Below are 10,987 nucleotides of genomic sequence, written 5' to 3'. Positions count from 1 at the left end.
CTCTTTAGAAGAGCGAGCTGAAAGCGCCGTCTGAAGTGCAACAAGCGGCGGCAGGTGTCGGTGAATGTGTTGCACAAACCTCCTTCGGGACCAGGATCTGGTCGGCGGCCCTGAGGTGCTGCAGCTGGTGGGCGACCGGGACGGGACACTTGTTCTTCGGCAGGCCGCAGATGCACCTGCTCGTGGACACACAGACACGTTTCGTCCGACACTTGCTACACACTAAACTTTTAAGTTCAGCTGGTCGCTCACAGCGTCCACTGCGCTTAAAGGATCGTCCAGGAGGTAGATGTCTGCGTCCTGATAGACGGCCCTGAAACACACCTTACGACTTTTCTGGCCTTACTTTACTATGACGTCTTTATACCTTAATATACTATGACCTTTTTGGATGTTTTTATCCCTCACTATACTATGTTGTTTTTTCACATTTTTTTGCAATACCATAGAATGTCATCTTTTCGCTTTTAAGGCCTTACTATACTATAACTATTTGAATGTTTTTATGTCTTATTATACTATGTCATTTTTTCATTGAATCATAGAAAAGCCAAGTGAAATTTGTATTACAACAGTTCTCCTAGATTTGGGGAAGTGTGAGTTTTATTGACAAGAACAACTGATGTCTATGATGTGAAATTACAGGTGGTGGCTTGTACCTATGTTGAGGGAAGACTAAATTGAGATGAAAATGCATGTATTTGATTGAATTTTCTGGATAAATGAAATCTCTCTGTTGTAAAAGTGAAAGCCACAGGATTGAAAAGTGAGCATTTTGTGTAAGAATAAAACATGTGAAGATAAAAGAAACCCTCTCACCGCTCTGCAGACAGTCACGGTCTTCACGCAGTTGAGTGTGATATTGAGAAACAGACGTCTCCGCCTGTAAGAAGAAATAAACCAGATGTAAGTGTTTTGACGTGGTACAAAATGTTTGAGCTGCAGTGATATACGTAAAACATGACACTTTCATCGGGTTTCATTACTAAATATCGAAGTGGTTGAGGTCATTGGTGATGATAAGATAACAATATACAGAAATTTAAAGACGGCTGCAGCCCAGAGAGGAATAAGTGAATATTTGTAATGTTAAAGATAAATGAATAAAAGATTAAAGTAATGGATAAATGACACAAAGACCGTGGCATGGCCCTTGCTAAGAAAGAGGGGAACGGGCTAATGGGCTTCTTATTGTAGCACGCGACTGTGACTGTGTTATTTTGGCTAATGTAAGTCATTGAGCTTTGTGTCATCTAGCACAATAAAGATAAGTTGTATTGTTTTTCCTCTTCCCCGCTACAATACATGTCAACTATATATAATAAGCAGTGGTGGTCCAGGTACCTTTTATCATTAGTGGTGTCGGGACTCAATCGTTCAATAGACCAAATGTTTCTTTGCTTCACTGGACAAAGGAATTCACACCCCACAGTTCCTCACGGTTCACACCTGGGGATGACCCTTCCCCCCACGGACCTTACCGGCCAGCCGTGGTCAGCGTGTGACATGTGACCCCCAAGGGTGTCGCCAAACAAAACCAGTCTTCTAGACCTCTTCTCGCTCTCTTCCCTTTTTGGCTCGCTCCGGAGAGCAGCTCCAGCCCTCTCCTCTCGGTTCTGCAAAGGGCAAAGAGGCCCCGGCCCGGGTCAGCTCTGCTACCTGAGAAACTAGCTCTCTCGCCGGCCCGCAACCAGCAGCCTGCATACGCTCTTCTCCTCCACAACAGCGACCTGCTTCGGATTAACTGTGAGTGAACCAAATCCTCTTCAGAATCAGCGGCTACGACACAAGGCTAGCTGATTTGTCCAAGCAACGGGAGTCGTAGCAGAGTTAGCGTGGAACGGCTAACTCTGTGAGGAGAACAAAGGAGATAACAGCAAGCGACACAGCCAGACAGGACTTTACTCCACCAGGAAACCTCCCAACTCACTGGATTTTACAAAACACTGGAAAGGACCTCTTTGCTTGTTCCAAGGATCGGGTAACGTTAACGGACTGGGCCTAACCTCTCCCAGCACAGCATAGCTAAGCAGCAGAAGTCTTAACTTTGTTAATGTACTTGTTGATTGATGTCTTGTTGTTGCGATGTTTGCTTAGGTCGCGGTCAGTCGTACAGTTCATCGAGTACTCGTATGTTCACACACGTAGCGGTACGTCTCAGTCCTAGAACTTGCATGAAGCTAACCTCCCCCCTCTAACCCGGTACCTTTAGATTACATGAGCTAGGCTAACAAAGAAACTCACACCTTCCCTCTCACACACACTAGGTGGTCTCAGTGGCCATTTTAGTAGTTTCTTTGTTTACCGCCATCTTTGTAGTCTTCTTTGTTCAGGTCATGTGGTCACAGTGACCGCTTTGAGTCGGCCATCTTGCCTTTGTCTGTGTCCCCACACACACACACACACACACACACACACACACACACACACACACACACACACACCTGTATATGCTAGATTAGACATTGTATATTACTCTGCTCCATTGTAAATAAATGCCTTTTAAGTTTAACTACTGGTGTGTTTAATGTTGCAAAAGCGTGAATATAGCCGACCTCTACTCGGTAGAATTCCGATCCTTCGACTGTAACTTACTATTGATTTGGTAATTTGGTTATAGTTAGTAAGCTAATGATTAATCAGAGTTCCAAACTAATGGTAATAGATTGAGACTAAAACCATATTGGCTATTTTGCCTATTAGTTTAGGCTGGTGCACCGTGAACTTTAATTCATTTTAAAGTTATTATTTAATATTATTTTTTTTTCATATTAATATTTTCTTAATTTTTGATAGCCGATAAATTGATAAACGACCGAAATCTAACATATTTGGTGTCCAGCTCATGAGGTAGAGTACTGTTAACTTAATGGTGCCCAGGTAGAGCTCAGACCCAACAGTGGCCACCTTACGGTCTTATGGACAGCCGCTCCTCTTCACTACAACGTGGGTGAATGTGGCACATCTCAGTCTGAACAGTCAACCTCCTCATGCCACTGCAACAAACTATTTGACAAGCAAAGACACACACTGTTTTCTGCAAAGCCTTATCTCTTAACTGTCAGAAAATATTATATGTTTTGTCATTATATAAGTCTGTCTTCTGTCCAGGCTGCTGAATGAACAGAGAAGTGCACACAGACACAAATGTGGTGTAAAGTTTTCTGACTAAAGCACCGCAGGCCGTCTTCCCCTCTTTTGATTTTTCTTTGCCTTTTCCTACATTTTCTATCAATGATATCACCAGTTCAGATGTTTGAAAGTCAACAGAGAAATTAAATTTCAATTATTAATACTACTACTACTATGATTTCCTTTGACATGACTTGGAAGTTAATGGCAGAGCTACACAAAGACATTAAATGTTACTTATTTTCATAGTTGTTTAGTGATATTTCATTGAATTGAACTTACCCAAATGTTTGTAGCATGTGCTCCCATCCGAGCTCCGTCCAAGCCGAGGTGAAAGGTCAGACTGTCAAACAGGAGGTGGACGGATCCAATTTGATTTATACAAGGGGAACCCGGATTGTACCAAGCGGGGGAGAGAACAGAGGGGTGTTTGGCTGCTGGCCAAAACAGCGGTTGTACAGGTTGTATGTTGAAATCAGCCAATCGCATGAACTTTGAGGGCTGACAATGAGATGACATTCACCTGCCTTCAATGTATGTACATGTTCTAATTACATATAATCAGGGGTGGAGGGTTGAGGGCGGACACTGAGAGCAAAGACTGAAATGACTTAAGATTTAAGATCAAACGCCGCTTACAAGCAGTGTTTCCTCTACATTCCCGCCACTGCTAAATCATAGCCGCCACGCCTTCAAATTTCTTTTCTTTTTTTACTTTTTATTGTTGCAAATGCGTCACTGAGTTGGCTAATAAGTCCACCTTTTCTCCAGTAATTCGCTGCCTTATTCCTCACGACTACACTTCTCTGACTCTCACCTGGTGCCTGACGTGACGTCACTTTCAAGGCCGCTCTCTCGCGAGTAATTAACTCCAATAGGATTCTTAACATTCCAAATATTCACTTATTCCTCTCTGGGCTGCAACCTTTTCTGTATCTTGTTCAGATACGGATCAGAGCGGTGAGAGGGTTTCTTTTATCTTCACATGTTTTATTCTTACACAAAATGCTCACTTTTTAATCCTGTGGCTTTCACTCTTATACCAGGAGAGAGAGGGGGGGGGGGAGGGAGGGAGGGAGAGAGAGAGAGAGAGAGAGAGAGAGAGAGAGAGAGAGAGAGAGAGAGAGTCAGAGAGAGAGTGTTGGTCCCAGAAAAGAAGTAAGATCAAACCATATTTGAACTCTCAATCTCTCAGTCTGTAGAGTAGCCCTCTAACCCCTTAGAGACTCAGTTAGAGATAAAGAGTCTGTCTTCTGTGTGACGGTCCCAAAAAGTGAGATAGAGGTGCTCTTTATGTCTGGCAGAGTGGCTTCAGGGGTTAGAAGGCTACTCTATAGACTCAGAGGTTGAGAGTTAAAATATGGTTTGATCTTACTACTTTTTGGGACCAACACACAGAGGAAAGACCGAAAAGGTTTGAGAAAGATGTGCTCTTCATCTCTGACCGAGCGGCTTCAGGAGTCAGACGGCTACTCTAGAGAGCGAAACGACATAGTTTAATAAGACATAAAAACATCCAAAAAGTTATAGTATAGTAACGTATGGAGACGTCATAGTATAGTAAGGCCTTAAAAGTGAAAAAATGACATTCTATGGTTTTGCAAAAAATGTGAAAAAACGACAGTATAATAAGGCATAAAAACATGAAAAAGTCATAGTATAGTAAGGTATAAAGATCTAATAGTATAGTAAGGTCTTAAGGTGAAAAAACAAAATGTTATAGTGAGGCATAAAAACATCCAAAAAGGTCATAGTATATTTAGGTATAAAGGCGGCATAGTAAAGGAAGGGACAAAGAGCAGCTCATTTTCAAATAACTCAAAATAATCAACCCATAAGGAAATCAAGAATCAAATCCAAAATGAAAAACACACACATTTCTGCCAGACAAAGAATAAATGTTAATTTTCCAACTAATGACTCAATTCACCTAACACAAAAGTTTCAACTTAGAAAGCATGTTCTCAAATACAAATACCAACTGAAAAGCCTACAAAGCACATAACTTGGTTTGTGCTTGTCAGAAATAAGATTTTTAATCCGGCGCCGACTTTTGGTAGCATGTTTTTATCTGCAGCGTTTGGTGGATGGGAGGCGATGCGCTGTGTGAATGTATGACATGTGACTATTCAGAACAGTATTGAAACCGCATTGTATGTTAATATATGTAAGAACAGAGGCCTGTTGTGAAGGATGAGTTAGTACGATCCGAGTTTCCCCTTCTAAAAATCCAATTGGATTCTCCCACCTCCTGTTTGAAAGTCTGACCTTTCACCTTGGCTTGGAGGGAGCACGGATGGGAGCACATGCTACAAACAATTGGGTAAGTTCAATTCAATGAAATATCACTAAACAACTGTGAAAATAAGTAACATTTAATGTCTTTGTGTAGCTCTTCCATTAACTTCCAAGTTATGTCAAAGGAAATCATAGTAGTAATTTAATTTGAATTTCTCTGTTGACTTTGAAACATGTTCACTGGTGATATCATTGATATAAGATGTAGGAAAAGGCAAAGAAAAATCCAAACAAAGAGGGGAAGACGGCCTGTGGCGCTTTAGGTAGAAAACTTTAAACCACAATTGTGTTTGTGCGCACTTGAGGTCTTCTCCAGGCCCTTTTCTCTGTTCATTCAGGAGCCTGGACAGAAGACAGACTTGTATAAATGACATTGACAAAACATATTATATTTTCTGACAGTAAAGGCTTTGCAGAAAACAGTGTGCATCTTTGCTTGCGCAATAGTTTGTTGCAATGGCATGAGGAGGACCAGCGGAGTGCAGCGGATCACTCCAACTCCAGCCTGAGATGTGCCACATTCACCCACGCTGTAGTAAAGAGACTGGAAGGTGGCCATCATTTATTTAAAGTATTTATTTAAAGACTTACTTACTTCCTTACAAAAATACCAAAAACCACAACATTTTTTAAAACCAACCAAAAAATACTCACTTTGTTTCCAGCTGCTGAAACAAACAGAGGCCTGTTGTGAAGGATGAGTTTTAATTGGGTGTGTATCTTAAGAGGGGAACTCAGTTAAACACAAGATCTAATCAATGTGGTGATATGTATATAAGCAATAGTCACCAGCAGATGTGTGTCCCGCGGCGTCCGGTCCGGTCAGTTGGACGTGGGAGGGCGGAGCGCCAAAGAGGAGGTGGAGGGTTCCAGCTGCATGTGTGTAAATGAGCAAAAAGACTTAGTCTAAAAGAGGCATGTAAGCAAAGAGCAAGAATATAGAGTATAAATGTAAAGATTGTAAAAGTAGGATTGATTGCAGAGTAACTGATATGAAGTTTGTAAAAATGTGACGTACGTGATGTGTGTTCCAGGCGGCGGTCAGAGCTGAGGCCTGCCGACTGCGCCGTGATCCTTCTTTGAAAAATGAAAATATAAAGGTTTACATATGACACACCGGTATGAATGGCCAAATGATATTTTTGCTAAATAGCAAGAGTTTTGCCAATTAATTGCAATGAATAATATAAAAAATTGAATAGAGCATGTTTGTTTTGTGATCCCGATATAATGAGAGCGCCATTACCTTTTGTGATGGGTGGCCGCCGCGAAGAGGAGTGAAGAGCCGGAGTTGGAGCGGCGTGCCGGTCCTGGTCTCCTGGTGGCGGGACATCTGCATTCAAAGAAGACACAAGCACAAAGTCAAAGTATAAGTCCTGTACATCCCAACGAGAAGAACTCAAGAAACTGTTTCATTTGAGCTGCTTGGAAGTTAATGGAAGAACACAAAGGCATTTGATGTTAGTTATTTTTGCTAGTTGTTTCGTGATATTTTTCGTGATATTGAATTGAAGTTACCAATCAGCTCCTGAAATGTGAGAATTTGTAGCTTTTCTTTGTCTTCATTTACAATAAACCGAGTATTTCTGGAAGCTGCAGATAAACAGTGTTTACCTCCAGCAGCTGGAGCTGCTGCGCCCAGACCTCCAGAGCGGGGAGCAGACTATCAAAGTCAGCCTGATCCGAACCAAAGGCGGCGGCTTTCCGTCCGTGCAGCCGTAACGGAGCGCTCGGATTGGTCACGACGACGCTGACCTCTGTCAATAGCTGGAATACAAAGGAAGTGATGTTCGGAAAGTAGATTTCAGAAAACAAACTCGGAACATGTCACAGACGATGAGCTTACATAGTGATAGTGGTCACAGAGACCGGCTTCTCCGGCTTGATCGCTGGTGTGTTCACTGCTCTGTCGTGTTGTCTTCTTTAGACCATCTGCAAAGACATGAAAAGGAAAAAGAAGAAAGAGAAATTGATAATTACAAAAATCAAATATTGGGTTTTTTTTAATACCCAAACTCCAAACAGATTCCCTGCTGTTGTGATGTCAATAGAAATGTTCCTACCTCGTGTTAGTGTGTTTGTTTAATCCTTCCAAACGCCGCAGTTTGTGTTTGTAGAACTTCACTCCCTTGAGCGTCGGCCTAAACCAGACAAAAAACGATCAGCCTCCACACTGATGTGACGGCACCAGCGCTCGTTTCAAGCAGGATGAACACACTCACTTTGTTTCCAGCTGCTGAAACAAACAGAGGCCTGTTGTGAAGGATGAGTTTTAATTGGGTGTGTATCTTAAGAGGGGAACTCAGTTAAACACAAGATCTAATCAATGTGGTGATATGTATATAAGCAATAGTCACCAGCAGATGTGTGTCCCGCGGCGTCCGGTCCGGTCAGTTGGACGTGGGAGGGCGGAGCGCCAAAGAGGAGGTGGAGGGTTCCAGCTGCATGTGTGTAAATGAGCAAAAAGACTTAGTCTAAAAGAGGCATGTAAGCAAAGAGCAAGAATATAGAGTATAAATGTAAAGATTGTAAAAGTAGGATTGATTGCAGAGTAACTGATATGAAGTTTGTAAAAATGTGACGTACGTGATGTGTGTTCCAGGCGGCGGTCAGAGCTGAGGCCTGTCGACTGCGCCGTGATCCTTCTGTGAAAAATGAAAATGGATATAAGGTTTACATATGACACACTGGTATGAATGGCCAAATGATATTTTTGCTAAATAGCAAGAGTTTTGCCGATTAATTGCAATGAATAATATAAAAAATTGAATAGAGCATGTTTGTTTTGTGATCCCGATATAATGAGAGTGCCATTACCTTTTGTGATGGGTGGCCGCCAGCTTCCGGTGTGATGGACATGTGAGCGCAAGGGGTGAAGAGCTGGAGTTGGAGCGGTGTGCCGGCCGGTGCCGGTCCTGGTCTCCTGGTGGCGGGACATCTGCATTCAAAGAAGACACAGGCACATGTAGTGACAGACAGACTCTGTGGGCTGAGATGAGGGAGGGCGGGTACTCTGCCTGACATTTGAGCCGGCTGTGATGTGATCTGGTAGCGTTTGTGATTTGATGTTGAAGTTCAAAGTGGTCAGCATGCAGAGAAGAGAGCGAGCAGAGTCCATATGCAGCACACTTCCTTCCATGTTGTGAAAATACAGAGAAGAAAAAAAGCAGACAAAGCGGCGACGGGCTGAATTTAAGACATAAGAAAGCTTGTAGAGAGACTTTTCCTCTGAAGATGAATGAGAATGTATAAAAGTTTAGAATAAAATGAAATGAGTGGTGTGAATTTTGTCCTGTCCCCGTTTGAGTCAAAGTGTAAGTCCTGTACATTCCGATTGTAATTGTAATCTGATATTTTGTCATTGGTAATTTTTAGAAAGAAGTGTTATTTTTATTGCCTTTGGCTGTATAATTTTTTTAATTTGAGCTGCATGGGTGAAATATACAGATAAGAGTGAAGCGACATGACTGATGTTCTGTTCCGAGTGAGAAAGATTGAAGAGCTGCCACATGAAATAGGAGTTAATGTTCCCACACATGTAAAGTGGACTCATGCACAAGCAAAGATACACAGTGTTTTCTGCATAGTCTTATCAGAGCATGTGTGGTGAACTGGGCTTGCTAAGTTAGCTAAGTGTGAGTAATTCGGTTATTTAGAATTTGAGAGCACTAAGTTGTGATTTTCTTTGACATGACTTGGAAGTTAATGGAAGAGCAACACAGAGGCATTTGATGTTAGTTATTTTGATAGTTGTTTAGAGATATTGAACTGAAGTTACCGGAATGTTTGTAGCATGTGGTCCCGTCCGTGCTGCCTCCGAGCCGAGGTGAAAGGTCAAACTGTCAAACAGGAAGTGGATGAATCCAATTGGATGAATCCAATTGGATTTATACAAGGGGGATCCCGGATTGTACTAAGCGGGGTAGAGAACAGAGGGGTGTTTGGCTGCTGCCCAAAACAGCAGTTGCACAGATTGTATGTTGAAATCTCAGCCAATCATATGAATCATATGGCCAACAATGAGAGGATAGACTGAAAAACTTTGAAAAGATAATTTCATTGTCTCTGGCCTAGTAGCTCAAGACTGACGCAGCTCATTTTCGGCCTATATCATAAAACGTGTCCGTTTATTTATATGTAAATTCGCAGAGTGACGCCAAACAAAACGCTAGTCGTTTTTAACAAAGACAAAGTCGCTGAGGATCAGTAACGTCTCCAGATCAACTCCGAACAACGGAATGAAAGACTTGACAAATGCTCCGGTGGATGCTTATACTTCAAGATCGCTGATTCGCTCATTTCGCTGTCAATCAAAAAGGGACTCAGCCTCAGACAGATCATCCAATCATCATGCAGAAGCCGAGCGTCCGGGCCAGCCCACTGCCCCATAGACCCCCAGAGACGCTGAGCGTCCGATGGGCGGGACAAAGCCCAGCATTTATCCAATGACCGTCTAGTTTGGCTGCAGTGGAACAACCCACTCTCTGCTTCCCCATTGAAGTCAGGAGACGCTCGGCGTCTACACTGTGTAAAGCTCTGTGGCGCTGCGGGGATGAATGAGAAGAAGTCGTGGCGGTTACCTGTGATAAGTAGCTGATTCATATTTAGTCAATGAAATGTTCACACAACAGAACATATTTGACCACTTATTTTGTTGACATTTTAGGGGAAGCTGAGCTTCCCTTGCAGTCTTACAATTCTAGATCACTTTGGGGAGTTCAATCAACTTTCTATCACGCTTTTCTTTTGGCGACAATTTCATTACAGCTGTGAAATACATGTAGGAGTCCACACATAAATAAATACAGACACGGGTACAGTCACACCACAGTAAAACAGCTGATTACACGGAGTCACTTCAATAATAACATTGCTCAAGCATGTTGAAAACATTCAAAACCCACGCGTCATCTCTACCTGGGGAATGATGGACATCCTCTGACGCAGGTCGTGAAGGCCGACCTCTGACGTCAGGACGCCGTCTATGTGGATCTTTTCTTTTCAGATACCTAACCCATTGAGCCACCAAGCCAGTCACAATGAAAATGTCTTAAACAAACCTTTTCACTCATTGGTCCTGAAAAGTAGTAAGATCAAACAAAATTTGAACTTGCAACATTTAATTCTCCAGGGTAGCCCTCTAGCGCCTTAAGCCACTTGGTTAGAGGGAAAGAAAGCATCTTTCTCAACAACACTTGTCGGTCAGTCATAATTCCAGAGTTACTGAATCAACAAATTCAGAATCCTTAGACAAAGACTCACACCTTGAAGTACAATTATAGTATTCGTAAATTTGTAAATGTCATAGTATACTATTGGGTTATTTAAAGTTAAAATTAGACACCCTATAAGTTTTGTAATCATAATGCATAATGAATAGTGCATTTACTATCAATACTTGTTTACTTGTTTAAGTCTATAGAATCAGCAACATTGGTACACATTCTTTACTAGTTGTAATGCTACAGTTGTACCATTATCTCTCACACACAGTTAGGCGTTATTTTGGTGATCCTCAGATACTACTATTATCATTATCATTACTATGCTTACTATT

The 10,987-nt window shown here is 42.1% G+C and overlaps 1 protein-coding gene across 20 annotated transcripts in view; it reads right to left on the bottom strand.

The window, feature by feature from the left end:
* LOC130165133 (uncharacterized) overlaps positions 1 to 10,924 on the bottom strand; it is a 34,406-nt gene extending 23,482 nt beyond the window's left edge. For 6 of the 20 annotated variants that reach the window (XR_008826725.1, XR_008826726.1, XR_008826727.1 and 3 more), the window contains exons 1-8: positions 9,209 to 10,924; positions 8,453 to 8,562; positions 8,248 to 8,368; positions 6,449 to 6,507; positions 6,220 to 6,303; positions 6,085 to 6,115; positions 1,482 to 1,616; positions 820 to 883 (exon numbers count right to left, since the gene is read on the bottom strand). Coding sequence is in view for 7 of the 20 variants with exons in the window: in XM_056370087.1 (XP_056226062.1) it covers positions 820 to 883; positions 1,482 to 1,616; positions 6,085 to 6,115; positions 6,220 to 6,303; positions 6,449 to 6,507; positions 8,248 to 8,368; positions 8,453 to 8,562; positions 9,209 to 9,225 (621 nt within the window). In the remaining 13 variants the exon portion in view is untranslated. Of the gene's footprint in view, positions 1 to 79; positions 177 to 819; positions 884 to 1,481; positions 1,617 to 3,414; positions 6,304 to 6,448; positions 6,511 to 6,676; positions 6,764 to 7,044; positions 7,198 to 7,276; positions 7,363 to 7,493; positions 7,684 to 7,787; positions 7,872 to 8,016; positions 8,076 to 8,247; positions 8,369 to 8,452; positions 8,563 to 9,208 lie in introns of all 20 variants that reach the window. The other 14 variants (XR_008826733.1, XR_008826734.1, XR_008826724.1 and 11 more) reach the window with 12 other exon arrangements.
* Between the last annotated feature and the right edge of the window lie 63 nt (positions 10,925 to 10,987).

Source organism: Seriola aureovittata, chromosome 24 (genome assembly GCF_021018895.1).
Source record: "Seriola aureovittata isolate HTS-2021-v1 ecotype China chromosome 24, ASM2101889v1, whole genome shotgun sequence".
NCBI classification, from domain to species: Eukaryota; Metazoa; Chordata; class Actinopteri; order Carangiformes; family Carangidae; genus Seriola; species Seriola aureovittata.
Note: the sequence above shows the minus strand (reverse complement) of the source record. Positions and strands in the feature narration are given on the sequence as shown.